Source organism: Cololabis saira, chromosome 11 (assembly GCF_033807715.1).
Source record: "Cololabis saira isolate AMF1-May2022 chromosome 11, fColSai1.1, whole genome shotgun sequence".
In the NCBI taxonomy this organism is placed as follows: Eukaryota; Metazoa; Chordata; class Actinopteri; order Beloniformes; family Belonidae; genus Cololabis; species Cololabis saira.
The window spans coordinates 47,936,208-47,954,107 of record NC_084597.1 but is presented as its reverse complement, the minus strand read 5'-3'; the positions used below and the strand labels follow the sequence as shown (position 1 = coordinate 47,954,107).

Here is a 17,900-nt window from a genome sequence, read left to right as displayed (position 1 = left end):
GAAAAAACAACAATTTTCACCTGTTTCAAGTAGATTTTCACTTAAAATAAGTAGAAAAATCTGCCAGTGGAACAAGATTTTTTTGCTTGTAATGAGAAGATAAATCTTGTCCCACTGGCAGATTTTCTACTTATTTCAAGTGAAAATTTACTTGAAACAGGTGGAAATTGTCAAATAACAAGTTATTTTTCTGGTAATGAATCTTGTTTTAAGTGTAATGAGATTTTTTGACAAAAAATGAGACATTTTAACTAGAAATAAGACAAAAGATTTTGAGTTTTTGCAGTGTAAAATCAAAGAAGGGGACTGATTTTATCCCCGATTGGAATTCTTAATGATCAGTAGTGAAATTATGAGGAAAAAAAATATCAGCCAATAATATTTGGAGCACGCTCAGTTCACATGAAATCATGAAAATCTAGAAACCACCCGATGTTTAAAATTCTGTGTGATCGGTCCCATTGCGATGCGTCTGTCTGAGCAAGAACTGCTGATGAAACACGCCGCCGTGTGTCCGCTGTCGTCCAGGATATGCTGATGCAGCTGGCCAAAGCCGTGGCCAACGCCGCCGCAGCGCTGGTGCTCAAAGCCAAGAATGTGGCCCAGAAGACAGAGGACTCGGCCCAGCAGAACCGTGTGATTGCGGCGGCCACCCAGTGCGCTCTTTCCACGTCGCAGCTGGTGGCGTGCACCAGGGTGAGCGGCCCACGCATCCACACTGCAAAAAACTCAAAATCTTACCAGGAATATTTGTCTTATTTCTAGGTAAAATGTCAAATTTTTAGTCAAAAAAATCTCATTACACTTAAAACAAGATTCATCACCAGAAAGATAACTTATTTGACAATTTTCACCTGTTTCAAGTAAATTTTCACTTGAAATAAGTAGAAAAATCTGCCAGTGGGACAAGATTTATCTTCTCATTACAAGCAAAAGAATCTTGTTCCACTGGCAGATTTTTCTACTTATTTTAAGTGAAAATCTACTTGAAACAGGTGAAAATTGTAGTTTTTTTCCAGTGATGACTCTTGTTTTAAGTGTAATGAGATTTTTTTTTACTAAAAATTAGACATTTTACCTAGAAAATGTTAAGATTTTGAGTTTTTGCAGTTCATCCCTTCTGCTTTGATGTTTCTGCTCGGAGGTGGACTCCCTGCCTGGTTTGATGTTCCTGCTGTTGTCATTCAGGTGGTGGCTCCAACCATCAGCTCCCCGGTGTGCCAGGAGCAGCTGATAGAGGCGGGCAAGCTGGTTGCTAAGTCGGTGGAAGGCTGCGTGGACGCGTCACAGCTGGCCACCAACGACGAGGGCCTCCTCAAGCAGGTGGGCGTGGCCGCCACGGGCGTCACGCAGGCCCTCAACGAGCTGCTGCAGCACATCAAGCAGTACGCCAGCGGAGGCCATCCCATCGGACGGCACGGCGAAGCCACCGACCGCATCCTGGACGTCACTGAAAACATCTTCAGCTCCATGGGGGATGCTGGTGAGTAGAGGAGGCAAAAACTCCAAATCTTACCAGGAATATTTGTCTTGTTTCTAGTTAAAATGTCTACTCTTTCAAGTAAATTTTCACTTGAAATAAGTAGAAAAATCTACCAGCGGGACAAGATTTATCTTCTCATTACAAGCAAAAAAATGTTGTTCCACTGGCAGATTTTTTTACTTATTTTAAGTGAAAATCTACTTGAAACAGGTGAAAATTGTAATTTTTTTCCAGTGATGAGTCTTGTTTTTAAGTGTAATGAGATTTTTTTGACTAAAAATGAGACATTTTAACTAGAAATAAGACAAATATTCTTGTTAAGATTTTGAGTTTTTGCAGTGTTAATTTGTCAATGTCAATTTGGCAAAATAAACATCATTTGAACAGAGGAAGGACATTCTTCAAAAAGGCGCCCAATTTCTAAATAACATTTCACTTATTAGATTGTAGTAACAAAATCAATTTAAACATGGATGGTCTGTTTGTATAATACTTTGGTAAATATTTTTGTCTGAGATTCATTATATCTGCATTTTTACATTCAACCAAAATATGAAACTCATCTCCAATACGGTTGACATTCCAGACATTCCATAATAATACTAATAATAATAATAATAACCGTTGTACCTTTCCGTGACTTTTGGGATTCTGGTGTTATTCATCCTAAAATTACAAATGGTCTGTCTATACTTTTGATTTTGACATAGTAAGTACTGTTCTAGGTTAAACTCTTGCTTAATCTCTACATAAATATCACATGATGTTCATCCTATAGAGTTCACTTCGCCATTTTTGCAGAAATTGATCTTTCGATCTTTGTTCAACAGTTAGTTTCAACCAGTCAATGTTATTCCATGTTTGAGATAAACCACAGTCATCCAGTATCCGCTTTACTAGTAGAGTCCATGGTGACTGAAATACATCTGCTTTCTACAGTCTAAACAATCCTACATTATTCTGCTTAATTTACTTTCTTTACCTTCTACCAACCTCCCCCAAAAGCCAATGACTCTCTTTTTAACCGCAATACACAGGGGAAACCTTCCCAACTCTCCATAGACCATATTATTATTAGGGCCTGAGCACTTATGGCACTTTCGCACTAGGACTTACTTGGCCCGACTCGGCGCGGCTTTACACGGCTCCACACGTGTGTTTTCGCACTGCCAGGGGAGAAGTGGGGGGGGGTGGGGTGAAGCGGCTGTGACATACTCGATTGCGCAGCACCTTTGTTTGTGTCGGCGCTGATGAGAAATCAGCTGGAGCCGGGAGCGGCTGAGAAAAAAACAGCCCGTCTACATCGCTTTTTTAATTTTTTCTCGACAGCCACCAGGTTTATGAACATCTGCACCTCAGAGTTGGATCACCAAACAGACGTTTTTGCTGTATAATAAAATCGCCGCGAGCCGCGAGTCGCCTCGCGCTGACTCCCGCTTCCTGATTCAAACGTTTGACGGCCCCGCCCCCCGACCAATCAGAGGCGTGTAGGGTGGTGACGTCCCCGCCCCCCGACCAATCAGTGGCGAGGAGGGTGGTGACCTCAGAAATAGTCCCTGCTCAGCCCGCTATAGAACCTCACTGAAATGGTTACAGAAAAAGGTATCGGCTTGGAGCGGCTCTACCCGTCTCAGCCCTAATGCAAAAGCACAAAACGGGTAGAACCGAGCTAAGGTGATACTAGTGCAAAAGCGGCATTACAGTGCGAAGGCCCTATTGTATTTATTTTCCTCGTTTTTATTTTTCCAACGGAATGAGGACCTGTTTTCCCCCTAAACGTGCTCCAAACTCACCAAATTTTGCACGCAAGCCAGGCCTGGCGAAAAATTTTATGTTTAATGGTTTGCATTAATGGGCGTGGCCTAATGGCTCAACAGCGCCCCCTAGAAAACTTTGCGCCTCAAGCCCCACAATAGGGTTTGACGTACATGCACGAAAATCGGTACACACCTGTATCATGTCGCAACTTAAGGCCAGGCCAACAAACGGCCAAAGCTCCGGGGGCCATCCTCGGTGCCGGGTAGACCGGCGAGGCAGTTCGGGGGGGTCGCCCTTGGGGCGTAACAGGCGGATCCGGGGGTCGGTCTCGGGGCTTGGCAGGCTGGTCAGGGGGTCGGTCTGGGGGCTTGACAGGCTGGTCAGGGGGTCGGTCTGGGGGCTTGGCAGGCTGGTCGGGAGGTCGGTCTGGGGGCTTGGCAGGCTGGTCAGGGGGTCGGTCTGGGGGCTTAGCAGGCTGGTCGGGAGGTCGGTCTGGGGGTTTGGCAGGCTGGTCAGGGGGTCGGTCTGGGGGCTTGGCAGGCTGGTCGGGAGGTCGGTCTGGGGGCTTGGCAGGCTGGTCGGGAGGTCGGTCTGGGAGCACGGCCGGCTGGTCGGGAGGTCTGTCTGGGAGCGCGGCCGGCTGGTCGGTCCGGGGCTGGGTAGATCCATCCAGGATCGCCTCAGGAAGAGGAACAGAGACTGGCGGGACCACCTCCAGAACAGAGACTGGCGGGACCACCACAGGAACCGAGACTGGCGGGACCACCACAGGAACCGAGACTGGTGGGACCGCCACAGGAACCGAGACTGGCGGGACCGCCACAGGAGCCGGAGTTGGGGCTGACAGGAGGCGGGGAGCCGGAGTCGGGGCTGACAGGAAGCGGGGAGCCGGAGTCGGGGCTGACAGGAGGCGGGGAGCCGGAGTCGGGGCTGACAGGAGGCGGGGAGCCGGCTTTGGGGGACAGAGGATCCCCGGAGCTGGTTCGGGAAGACCCGGAACCTCGGAGCTGCCTGAGGGGGGAGCCCGGGTCCGTGGCGCTGGGTGCGGGGGAGCACGGGTCCGTTGCGCTGGCTGCGGGGGAGCCCGGGTCCGTAGCTCTGGCTGCGGGGGAGCCCGGGTCCGTGGCGTTGGCTGCGGGGGAGCCCGGGTCCGTGGCGTTGGCTGCGGGGAAGCCCGGGTCCGTGGCGTTGGCTGCGGGGGAGCCCGGGTCCGTGGCGTTGGCTGCGGGGGAGCCCGGGTTCGTGGCGCTGGCTGCGGGGGAGCCCGGGTTCGTGGCGCTAGCTGCGGGGGAGCCCAGGTTCGTGGCGCTGGCTGCGGGGGAGCCCGGGTTCGTGGCGCTGGCTGCGGGTGTTCCGGGGCCATCACCGGCGCAGGAACGGGGGCCGGAGCTGGAGCTGAGGCTGAGGCCGAGGCTGGAGCCGAGGCCGGAGCCGAGGCTGGGGCTGAGGCTGGGGATATGGCTGGGGCTGTGGCTGGAGCTGAGGCTGGGGCCTCCCGGACTACCGCCGGAGCCGGAACCAGGGTGATGCGTCCAGGACCACTGCCGGAGCAGAACGAGGTGCGGCCGGGACCACCGCCGGAGCAGCAACGGGAGCAGGAGCTGGAGCAAGCTGGGGCTGGGGCTGGCACTGATGCCGTCGTCGTTGCCTCCTCTGAGCCTGCAGGCTCCTGGGCCCACCCAGAGCCAGGCGTGAGACTGGGGTGGGTCCGGGACCACCTCGGGAACAGCAACAGGCTGGGACTGGCGGCATGTCCCTGTCCCCTTCACCATACGGTGGTAGAACACCACTTGGTCCCCATAAAAAAACTCCCATAAATCCACATCCTTACGTGGTGGGTCCATGTTGGCTGGGTTCATTCCTTTTGGCCAGATTGTACTGTCACGGCTCAGACAGGACAGAGAACCCAAATGCACAACACCAGGCAGATCAGAGTCCAAGAGGCTTTATCCGGGTCCAAGGCAGGCAGGGGTCAAAACCGGGTAGTCAGGCAGGTCAGGCAAACAATCCGAAGGGGCAGGCAAAATCCAAAAAATCAGGAGTCATACAGGGTCGCAGGAAGGCAGAAACAGAACATGACAGGAAGGCTGGAAAGCGAGGCAAAGACACTCGACAATCTGGCAACAGAAAGGTGGAAATGGGCCGGTATATAAGGGGAACTGCTGATGAGGGAAACCAGGTGTGGAGCTGGGTGGGGGAGCACAGGTGAAGGGAATGAGTGGATTTCTGGCTGATTAGGGTGGCAGGATCTGGAAAGACAGGGGAGTGAGTTAAAGTAAAAAACTACACTGGGAAACCATGACAATTTATGCCATTTCTTCGGCCGTTAATGTGGCCCGAACCGTAACGTGCACCCAGGTGTGTTATACATCAAAATGTGCGTCTCCATCCTGCGACGACACGCATTACTTTTCTCAGTCAAAAGCGTTACCGTGGCGACGATAGACGCCAAAAAGCGCGCCCCCCCTTCATCTGATTGGTCCATATCTGATAGTTCCTACTTTCTGCCATAACCTTTGAATTGTTTGACATAAAGACTCGTGGGTGGTGTCATCGGACTTAGTTTTGAGTCCTTGAACAAAATTGGGGCAAATTAGCCCCGCCCCTTCTTCTGATTGGTCCATATCTGATAGTTCCTACTTTCTGCCATAACTTTTGAATGGTTTGATATAGAGAGTCGTGGGTGGTTTCATCCGCTAAATGTCCAGGCCTGAAGAATCTACATGAAGTCATACAAGCTTCCACTGCAGCCTGAACGTGCACAAGGGTGGAGGACCGTTCATCGCTGCTTGCAGCTTTAATTAAGGCCCGAGCACCTTCAGTGCGAAGGCCCTATTGTATGTGTAGGAATTTTCTTTTTCTTTTTTCTTTCTTCTGACAGAAGGAACGCCTTTTTGCCCCCCTAAACGTGCCCAAAAAGTCACCAAATTTTCCACGGAAGACCGGCCTGGTGAAAAATTTGATATTTGATGGTATGCATTAATGGGGGTGGCGAAATGGCTCAACAGTGCCCCCTGGAAAACTTTGTGCCTCAAGCCCCACAATACGGTTTGACGTACATGGACGAAAATCGGTACACACCTGTATCATGTCGCAACTTAAAGAAAAGTCTCTTAGCGCCATGGCCCAAACCGAACAGGAAGTCGGCCATTTTGAACATTCTGAATTAATCGTGTAATTTTGGAGCAATATATGCCATTCCTTCGAGAATTAATACGGCCCGAACCGTAACGTGAACCCAGGTGTGTTATACATCAAAATGTGCGTCTCCATCCTGTGACTACGCGCATTACTTTTCTCTTTCAAAAGTGTTACTGTGGCGACGCTAGACGCCAAAAAGCGCGCCCCCCCTTCATCTGATTGGTCCATATTTGATAGTTCCCCAAAAGGCACCAAATTTGGCATGCAAGCCAGGCCTGGCGATAAATTTGATATTTAATGGTTTGCATTAATGGGCGTGGCCTAATGGCTCAACAGCGCCCTCTAGAAAACTTTTATCTGCCATAACATTTGAATGGTTTGACATAAAGAGTCGTGGGTGGTGATGATGGTTTTACCAAAAGTAAATTATTTTTTCTCAATGATACCATTCAAACCCCCTCTTTCTTGGTTTAAATCATTGGACTCATATGTATGTAATTTCTGTGGAAAAATAAAACACCACGTATTAGTGTAAAGACATTGCAAAAATCCAAAGAATATGGAGGTTTAGAGTTACCTAATTTTCAGTATTACTTCATAGCCAATAAATTACAGTATATTGTAAAATGGTCAAAAGATCATCCTTTAGATAGTCAATGGCTGGACTCAGAGCAAGTGTTTTGCAACAAACTAGAAATCTCAGAGTTACCATTTATTAGTCAAAGTATTAAACATCATCAATGTTTCAAAAGCATTAATATTAGCACAACTTTATCAGCTTGGTGGGAATTTCTTAAAGTAGCTAAAATTTCACTTTTTTCATGTGACTGTACACCCATATGGAACAACCCAGACATCCTGAAAAATGATAAAAAGATGGTAAACTTTGTTCAATGGAGAGATCAAGGAATACGGTATTAACAGCACGTAATTGTAGGAGGACAGTTTGTACCTTTCAATACACTTATTGTTCAATACGGAGTTAGCAGTAATACATTTTTAGAGTACCAACAACTTAAGGTCATAATAAATAAAACATATAAAATTAGCCAATTAGACTTACAACTTCCCTCTAGGATAATAGATTTATTGAATCTAAGCACTCTAAAGTTGTTATCAAAACTCTACAGGTTAGTGTCTAAACTGGACAATTCAGTCTCTCTCCCGATTTCCAAGTGGGAGGCGGATCTCTCTCTTAATACCGACCAGTTTTCTTGGTCACAAATATGCTTAAATACGTTTACTATGACTAAGAACCCAAACTTACAACTTATACAGTACAAAGTTCTTCATAGAATACACTATACTGGACAAAGGATGTTCCAGATGGACTTTGTCACCTCTAATATCTGTTCACGGTGCACAGAGAACACCCCAGATAATTATATGCATGCTTTATGGTTCTGTACACCGGTACAGAGGTTCTGGAAGGAGATTTGTGAGGATTTATCCACATGGATCAACTACAGAATCCCAGTGTGCCCCACGATATGTATATTAGGTCACCTGGGAGACATTCAAATAGAACCTAATTGGACACACCGGGTTCTCACTGCCTTATGTATTGCAAAGAAAACCATTCTAGTAAATTGGAAACAAAAATCCAGTTTATGTATCAACCATTTTAGGAATCTTTTATCAGACCATATTAGTAGTGAGGTAATGTCTGCCTCCACTGAACAACATTCGGCTGAATTGCACTCTCTCTGGTCCCCGATTATTGGCTTTGTTGCCTAGTGGGGGCGGGGGGGGTGGTGATCTCGTAGCCCTTGGGGTTGGGGGTCGGCTTGGGGGGTCTGGGGCGCGGGCCTCTGGTGGCCCCCCAGGGGGCGGTGGGTGGGGCCGTGGGGCCCTGTCCCTGGCCGGTGGGGCCTTGGGGGCCTATGGGGGGGGTTGCCTCATGGCGGTGGGGGGGGAGGCTAGGGGGGGCTCGGGTAGGGGGCGGTGGCTTGGGCATCTCTGGTTTTCCCGGGAGGGGCTGGGTCGTGGGCGTGGGGGTCCCGCTCGGAGGGCCCGGCCCTGCCTGGGTGGGGGGTGGCTGTCTGCGCTGGGGGGGCATTGCTGCCTTGGTCCTCCGTCGCTGGGCGGGGGGCGAGTGCCCCTGCGGATGTGGGGACTCTGTGACCCTTGGGGTGGGGGGGGGGGGCCGGGTCCGGGGATCGGGCCTCCCCTGACCGGGGGGTGCACGGGCGGGTGAATGGATGAATGAATGGGATGCCTGGGTCTGGGGCCCTCCGTTGTCGGGCCTGCGCGGGTGTCGCCCTGTTGGGGGGTTCCCTCTCTCCGGGCCCGTCTCCGGTCCCCCCCGCTGCCTCCGCGGCGGGGCGCCCCTCTGGTCTTGGAGGGCCACTTTCGTGGGGGCGGGTGCACCTGTCCGCGGCCGGGGCGGCTCTGTCTCTCCGGGCAGGCTGGCCCCCTGCCGGGTGGGGGTCGTTGGCCTGAAGGGTGAGGGCCTCCTGGCCACGTGTCCGGCCCGGACCGGGTGGCCGGGGATTGCCTGGGTCGCGGTCCGCCGCCGCGGGATCCCTGGCTGCTTCTTCCTGCGCAGTGGGGGCCCCGCCCGCGGGCCCCCTCGGCCGCCGCCGGGGGGGGGGGGGGCTCGCAGGCGGTGGGTTGCCTCCCTCCTACTTCTCCCCTCTGTGGGGTTGCTGGTGGCCTGGGTTCCGGATTCTTCCGTGTCGGCCTCTGGTCTCGCAGGTGGCGAGGTTGCTCCCCCCCCTCCCCCACTATAGATACACTTCAGGTGGAGCTTTGTTTGGTTTATTACACGCACACACACACACACACACACACACACACACACACACACACACACACACATATAGCCACTCAGTCACATACATATACACTAGGGCTGAACGATTTTTGAAAATAATCTAATTGCGATTTTTTTCCTCAATATTGCGATTGCAATTTAATATGCGATTATTTTTTTCAAGGTCCTGTTCTCATGTATTTTATTCAACCATACAAGCAATAAATCAGTCTGTTTTATAATAAACAATGCCAGATTGATTTAAAGCACATTACAACAATAAAGAAAACAAATCTGTGCCTTTACCTCTTTAACACGTCTACACATGGGTCGTTCTCTCTGAACCCAATCGCACGACACCAAACCGGGTTAAACTTTAGCCAAAACGAGGCGTAGTTTAATAGAAAAACACAGAAAAACTCCCACAGGGAACAAAAAACCTTCCTCACAGGCAGTACTCGAGTTGTAAAAAAAAAAATCAGGGGGGATGGTGGATTTTATCATATGGGGACAGATAATTTGTGCTGATTACAAATAATAAAATATATAACAAATAATACAGAATACAGAAATACTGCAGGAATGACATAGCAGCAGTTAAATGCAGCCTTCTGTAAGCTTTAAATATCCACTGGGCTTACATCAAATACATCAAAACACCACAATAAAAAACTTATCAATATGACTCTGTCCTTCACAGGATAAGTAAAATGGATCACTGCAAAAACTCAAAATCTTAACAAGAATATTTGTCTTATTTCTAGTTAAAATGTCTCATTTTAGTAAAAAAAAAAATCTCATTACCCTTAAAACAAGACTCATCACTGGAAAAAACAAAATTTTTCACCCGTTTCAAGTAGATTTTCACTTGAAATAAGTAGAAAAATCTGCCAGTGGAACAAGATTTTTTTTGCTTGTAATAAGAAGATAAATCTTGTTCCACTGCCAGATTTTCCTACTTATTTCAAGTGAAAATTGACTTGAAACAGGTGAAAATTGTCAAATAAGTTATTTTTCTGGTGTTATTTTTCTGGTGATGACTCTAAATGTTGAAATAGCAATAAAACCACATTCATTGATGAAATGACATATGGGATGGAAAGGGGGGATTGCAGTTTTACAGGGGGGATGATTTGGACCGTTTTTTATTTCATCCCCCCTCAACTCGAGTATTGCTCACAGGAAACTCAGAACTTCTTCATAAACAACTCAAAAATCACAGAGAGAAAAAAAACAACCAGCAAACTAACAAACAAACCAGTAAAGCTCACAACGAGTTAACAAAACGAACCATTAATGGACAACTCGCAGCTGCTCTTTAACTTCTCTCATGAGCTGAAAGGGCTGCAGCTGGTTTAAGGCTGATTTATGGTGCCGCGTTACACCAACGCAGAGACTACGTCGTAGGGTACGCGGTACGCGCATCGTACGGAGCGCGTCGCCGCGTAACTTACGGCGTAAGCTCTGCGTCGATTTAACGCGGTACCATAAATCCGGCTTCACAGCGCGACTGTCCGCCCGGCTCGTGCTCGGCGCGGCGCGCAGCGCCACGCCGACTCCGCGCTCATATATTTAATACATTTATAAAGCCCATATAGTTATAAAGCCCTGCCTGGCCGAGCCTTAACACTGAGGCCATGGTAGAAACAGTAGGTTACACGCGGACACGCGGCACTGTTGACTTTTTTTCCCTGCCGGCAACGTGACCAGATCACGTGACCAGATCACGTGACTGGTCAAATCGCAGCCTTTGCGGTTAGAAAATCTCGTTTTATCACATCGCGATATTATCGCAAATGCAATTAATCGTTCAGCCCTAATATACACACACATACACAGCCACACAAACATATACATACACACACACATAGCCACAAAGACATGTACACACACACGTACGCATACACATATACACACACACACACACACACACACACACACACACACACACACACACACACACACACACACACACACACACACACACACACACACACACGCATGATCATATACATACACGCATACACACACATAGACATACACACTGGCTTGTTCACCTGCATGCTGGCTCTGTAGTTTTTGGGGTTAGGTAGCGGTAGCGGTAGCTTAGCTCAGACTGCGATCAGATCTCAAGATTTGGGTCGATTGCTGTTCGTGTTTTGGTCGGCTCCGTGCCGGTTTCGTGTTTTGTTTGCGGTTTTTTGTTGCAGATTTCCAGTGCTTCACGTGTGTCTCCGTGTGTTCCTGCTTCCTGGATTGGCAGTGGATGTCGTCACCCCCCCCCCCCCCCCAAAAAAAAAAAAAAAAAAAATCACTGGGTTTGTATGTGTATATTTATGTATGTGTATGCATATGTATGCGTATACATATATGTATATATATTAAATATAGTAATAATGTACATATATATACCTTTGGTTTCTACCTTCATGGTATCAATCATTAATATGTGTGCAGACAAGGTAAAAAAAAAAAAGAGTCGTGGGTGGTGTCATCGGACCCGTATTGAGTCCTTGAGCTTCATTGGCCTGAATTAGCCCCGCCCCTTTTTCTGATTGGTTGTCCCTATTTTCTGCTATAACTTTTGAATGGTTTGACATAGAGAGTCGTGGGTGGTGTCATATGCTTATGGGGGGCGGTGGCCGTGAGTTCGAGGGCCCGTTCATCGCTGCTTGCAGCTTTAATTACATGTTGTTGTTGTTTTAACTTTCAAAATATGTTTGAGGAATTTAAGACATTTTTCTAGCAAATCCATTTTTCAAATGCCCAAACTTCACATGTGTATAACATGACAGGTGAAACCAACTTGTCAAAAAGCTCTAGAGTGGCATGTAGAGTGAGGGGGTAAAGAGCGTCAGACAGTTTTGGAGAAGCAGTTGGTTTTGTTAGTTTCCCTTCATCTCTGCTTCGTCGCTCTCAAACTTCCTTTCCCTCTAAAACCCCAGGTGAGATGGTTCGCCAAGCTCGTATCCTCGCCCAGGCGACCTCTGACCTGGTCAACGCCATCAAGATGGACGCCGAGGGAGAATCCGACCTGGAGAACTCCCGCAAGCTCCTCTCTGCCGCCAAGCTGTTGGCTGACGCCACCGCCAAGATGGTGGAGGCTGCCAAGGTCTGACCTGCTCACCACTTATTATTATTATTTATTTATTGTAGATCCCCATTAGTCAATGCCTCAGCAGCGACTATTCTTCCTGTGGTCAATTAAAAATTACAATACAATTTATAAAAAAAAAAAAAAAAAACTATTAAAGAACAAATATAATATATACATTCACACAACTACCAAAGGAAAAAGAAAACCACAACTATTATCCTACATGATAAATTAAAATATAACAGACATAAAATACATACAAAAGTAAACAAACATATATCAATATAGTAATGATAACCTCACTCAGCACACTAATTTGAAATTAAACCAAAAAGTATAAAGAAAATCAAACATTCATAACTCCCAACAGATTACAATTAACTGGCAAACACATTAGTCACATTCTACAACAACCTCTTTCTGCATTACAGCTCTTCTAAGTATTTTCTTAAAATCAACTCTATTGGAAATGGAAGCTAAATGTTTTAAAGTCTTTTCCAGTATGTGATTATTGCCCTGAACATCACAGTTTATTTGAAGGCATCAGTTTTAGGTTTAAAGGTGAAAACACGTCTCAAGGCTTGTCTAGTGCCGTAGTTGTGACTATCACTAGAGGAACAGCTGAGAAGAGACTCGTAGGTTTACGTGACATAGAAATGTTTTTCAAAAATATAATAATGCTACAAACTAGCCTCTCACCCACTCTCATCCATGACAATTGATTGTGCATTTTTTCCACACTGTACCCAAAAGAGCAATAATCTCGCAGCTCTATTTTGGGTAAATTGGATTTTGTTTAGTTCTTGTTTAGATGCATTTGACCAGATTGCTGGGCAATAATCAAGATGTGACAAGACAACACTGCAAAAAAAAAAAAATCTCATTACACTTAAAACAAGACTCGTCACTGGAAAAACAACAATTTTCACCTGTTTCAAGTAGATTTTCACTTAAAATAAGTAACTTATTTCAAGTGAAAATTTACTCGAAACAGGTGAAAATTGTCAAATAAGTTATTTATCTGGTGATGACTGATTTTTTTTTTTTGACTAAAAATGAGAAATTTTAACTAGAAAAAAGACAAATATTCCTGTAAGATTTTGAGTTTTTGCAGTGAAGGGATTTCATCTGTTTGAGACGAATGTTGATGCATCATCACCGATTGACATGTGGGCTGATTTGGAGTGTCTGCGCAGGGTGCAGCTGCAAACCCCGACAGCGAAGAACAGCAGCAGAAGCTGCGCGAGGCCGCCGAGGGTCTCCGCATGGCCACCAACGCCGCCGCCCAGAACGCCATCAAGAAACGGCTGGTCAACAAGCTGGAGGTGAGCGAGCTCTGGTTCGGTTCGGGATGTAGCCGTCTCTGCACGGGCGCCTGCCTATCGATCAATACCTGATATCATCGCTGAATTACTGAGTCGTAAACGCCACCGTGTGGAAGAAAATAATGGCGCCAATTTTGTTCTTTCCAAAAAAAAAAAAAACAATTTCCTACCTTTTTAAAAATGTAGCAAAATCGCACCTGTCACCTGACAATTTTTTTCCTCCTTCATTGGAGCATAAAGTGGAGGTTTTGGCCAGTCGGTTATGTGTACTGGATTACTGAGATTAAATAATAACACCACGCTTTGAATCACCTTGCTATAGAAATAAACCTGCCTTTATTTTCACAGCTTTGGTAATAAATAACACAAGTCAGTGTTTTAGTGCATTTATTTACACCTAAAATGGTGTATGTGGCTACCTTTATGCTTAAATTCAAAACTGATTTAAAAAAAAGTAGGTTTTAAATTTAAAAAGTCAGTTGAATAGTTTTTTGTTTTTTTTCCAGTTTTGAACAAATGTTTGACTGGTTAAAAGAAAAGTGATTGAATCTTCAGCAATATGAGGGCTATCTTCTCTTATATGAGTTTGCATATCCTGCTTGTATTTTTGGTTTCTTTCTCATTTTCACTCGTTTTCACAGTTTCAAACGTGTCTTTCCTTCTCAGTGGCTCGCCTCTGCTGCTGCAGTGTTTTCTGTTGCAGGTCTGAAGCCGAGCAAGCGCTGTTATGAAACTGCTGCGTGCATGTTTGCAGAAAAGTCTTGAAACCTTTGAAACTTTCGCATGGTGTTTCCACTTGTATTTATAACGGTGACTGGAGATCGGATCACACGACTCAGAGTTCAAATCATTCGATATTGTTTGAATGACTTGAGGGGTTTGTTACGGTGGCCGAGACCCGCCATTTCTGAAAATAAAAGTAACGCTGCAAACAGAAACAAACGCGCTGCAAATGAAATTAAAGCTGCATGCAGCGATGAACGGGCCCTCGCTCTCATGGCCACCGTCCCCCATAAGCATATCAGAAATGACACCACCCACGACTTCCTATGTCAAAACATTCAAAAGTTATAGCAGAAAATAGGGACAACCAATCAGAAGAAGGGGCGGGGCTAATTCAGGCCAATGAAGGTCAAGGACTCAGTACGGAGTCCGATGACACAACCCACAACTCTCTATGTCAAACGATTCAAAAGTTATAGGAGAAAATAGGGACAACCAATCAGAAGAAGGGACGGGGCTAAGTTTCACCAATTATGGTCAAGGACTCGATACCGAGTCCGATGACACCACCCATGACTCTCTGTCAAACCATTCAAAGGTTATGGCAGATAAAAGTTTTCTAGAGGGAGCTGTTGAGCCGTTAGGCCACGCCCATTCATGCAAACCATGAAATATCAAATGTATCGCCAGGCCTGGCTTGCATGCAAAATTTGGCGACTTTTGGTGTAACTATCAAATATGGATGAAGGGGGGGCGCGCTTTTTCGCGTCTAGCGTCGCCACGGTAACGCTTTTGAAAGAGAAAAGTAATGCGTGTTGTCGCAGGATGGAGATGCACATTTTGATGTATAACACACCTGGGTGCACGTTACGGTTCGGGCCGTATTAATTGCCGAAGGAATGGCATAAATTGCGCCAAAATTACACAATTAATTCAAAATGGCCGACTTCCTGTTCGGTTTCGGCCATGGCGCCAAGAGACTTTTCTTTAAGTTGCGCCATGATACAGGTGTGTACCGATTTTCATGCATGTACGTCAAACCATATTGTGGGGCTTGAGGCACAAAGTTTTCCGGGGAGCGCTGTTGAACCATTTTGCCATGCCCATTAATGCAAATCATGAAATATCAAATTTATTGCCAGGCATGGCTTGCATACCAAATTTGGTGACTTTTGGGGAACTATCAAATATGGACCAATCAGATGAAGGGGGGGCGCGCTTTTTGGCGTCTAGCGTCGCCACGGTAACACTTTTGAAATCAAATCAAATCAAATCAAACTTTATTTATATAGCACTTTTCCTACAAATAATGAAACACAAAGTGCTTAACAGAAAAAAAAAAAAAAAAAAAACAAGAAAAAACAAATAAACATAAAACTTATTAATGTCTCCCCCCCCCCCCCCCCTCCCCGCAGACAAAAGCACACTACAATTCACCTAAATTCCTAACACACACAGACACGCACGCAGACACATGGTGTAGACATGAAAGAGAAAAGTAATGCGCCAAAATTACACAATTAATTCAAAATGGCCGACTTCCTGTTAGGTTTCGGGCATGACGCCAAGAGACTTTTCTTTAAGTTGCGACATGATACAGGTGTGTACCGATTTTCGTGCATGTACGTCAAACCGTACCGTGAGGCTTGAGGCACAAAGTTTTCAAGGGGACGCTGTTGAGCCATTTTGTCACGCCCATGAATACAAACCATTAAATATCAAATTTTTCGCCAGGCCTGGCTTGCGTGCAAAATTTTGTGACTTTTTGGGCACGTTTAGGTGGGCACAAAGGCCTTCCTTTTGTCAGAAGAATAATAATAAAAATTCCTGCAAATACAATAGGGCCTTCGCACTGCAAGTGCTCGGGCCCTAATAAACGCTTAGCAAATAAAAATAAACGCTGCAAACAAAAATAAACGCTGCTGCAAATAAAAGAAACGCTGCAAATAAAATAAAAAAATGACGCGAATAAAAAAGCCACAACGGAAGTGAATTACCGGGGACTATATTTGCCGATGTTGCACATTAAAAATTTCACGTAGCGACGTTGAACACTAACCTTTTCACTTATTTTCTCATTCGTTGTTCTTCTTATTCCTCGCTCTTCTTATTTCTTCCTTTTCACTTTTCCGCTTCGTCTTCTTCTTTTCCTCTCACATAAAAAACACCGGTGCAGAAAAAATAGTCCCCGGTAATTCACTTCCGTTGTGGCTTTTTTATTTGCGTCGGTTTTTTTTTTATTTGCAGCTTTTCTTTTATTTGCAGCGGCGTTTGTTTTTATTTTCAGCGTTTATTTTATTTGCAAAGCGTTTATTTTATTTGCAGCAGCGTTTATTTTTATTTCGGCCACCGTAGTTTTTTTTGAAAACAAAAAAAGAAGTCTTGTGTTCAAACCAGCATCCTGTTCTGTTAAAGTACTGCAGTCCTGGTGGTGGAAGAAGTATTCTGTTTTCTTGTAATTTCTGCTGATGGTTTGATTGATCTGCAGTGTTATTGACTGACACGCGTCTGTGCAGAACGCAGCCAAACAAGCCGCCGCTGCAGCCACTCAGACCATTGCTGCTGCCCAGCATGCCGCCTCCACCAACAAGAACCAAGCGGCGCAGCAGCAGCTCGTCCAAAGCTGCAAGGTATGTGCCGCTCCAGCCGCTTCATCCACTTCATACAAACAAACAAACAATAGCAAAACTAAACCAGAAAAGGAGGACCAATAAGGTTTACATTTATAGCAGTAAAGACATTTTTTTAATATATAAATATCATAGAAGAACAGCAACAAACAAATAAACATTTGAATTTGTAGCTTTCAAAGATCGCTCTACAATTTTTGTTTTTGTAAACTGAAAATGAGCTGCACATTGGTAAATCTAGGTTAGCATCATTCCATAGTTTAACTCCCACAACAGATATAAACGTCTCCTTTTAGTCTCTTTTCTAGCTTTTTGTACAACAAATTTACAAACATCACGCAAATTATATTTTGACTCATGTATTGAGAAAAACCGTTGTACACAGACAGGGAGTAACTTTAATTTAGCTTTATACATTTTTTGCATTATTTTATGATAAACCAAATCATTAAATTTCATAACATGGGATTTTATAAACAATTGATTTGTATGTTCATAGTTTCCCACCCTATTTATAATACGTATGGCTGGTTTTTGTAAGAGGACTGTAGCATTTACTGTTGTCTTATACGTCGAGCCCCACACTCCCACACTTGAACTTTTACAGCAGTTTTCTTTACCCGGGTAGAGGATGTTTGCTTGAAATGTAACAAATTAGAAACTCCAGATGGGGTTTTTTAGCCACTTGAACTAGACGGCTGCATTGGGACCCGGCAACATTCTCTTCCTCCACAGCAATGTAATGGCCAAGCGATGCATTTGTTAAATTAATTAATTTCATTCGTTAACTTTGTTTATTTTATATTATTTATTAGTGTTATTTGAGCCACTCACAGCCTCGTTGCTATAACCTCAATCACATAATTGATGCAGCGCGAAAGGTGAAATAGCTTGTGTGATGATGACAATGATGGATTTGCATCTAACTTTCAGTCAGGAGACTTATGAACTGTCAATCATCCATCAAACTCCACAATGATCATGTTAA

At 45.5% G+C, this 17,900-nt stretch overlaps 1 protein-coding gene across 1 annotated transcript in view; it reads left to right on the top strand.

The window, feature by feature from the left end:
• The window catches only part of tln1 (talin 1), a 256,414-nt gene that overhangs the window by 110,710 nt on the left and 127,804 nt on the right, over positions 1-17,900 (top strand). The window contains 5 exon segments of the mRNA XM_061734635.1: positions 529-696; positions 1,189-1,483; positions 12,083-12,249; positions 13,431-13,559; positions 16,799-16,912. Coding sequence (XP_061590619.1) covers positions 529-696; positions 1,189-1,483; positions 12,083-12,249; positions 13,431-13,559; positions 16,799-16,912 — 873 coding nt within the window.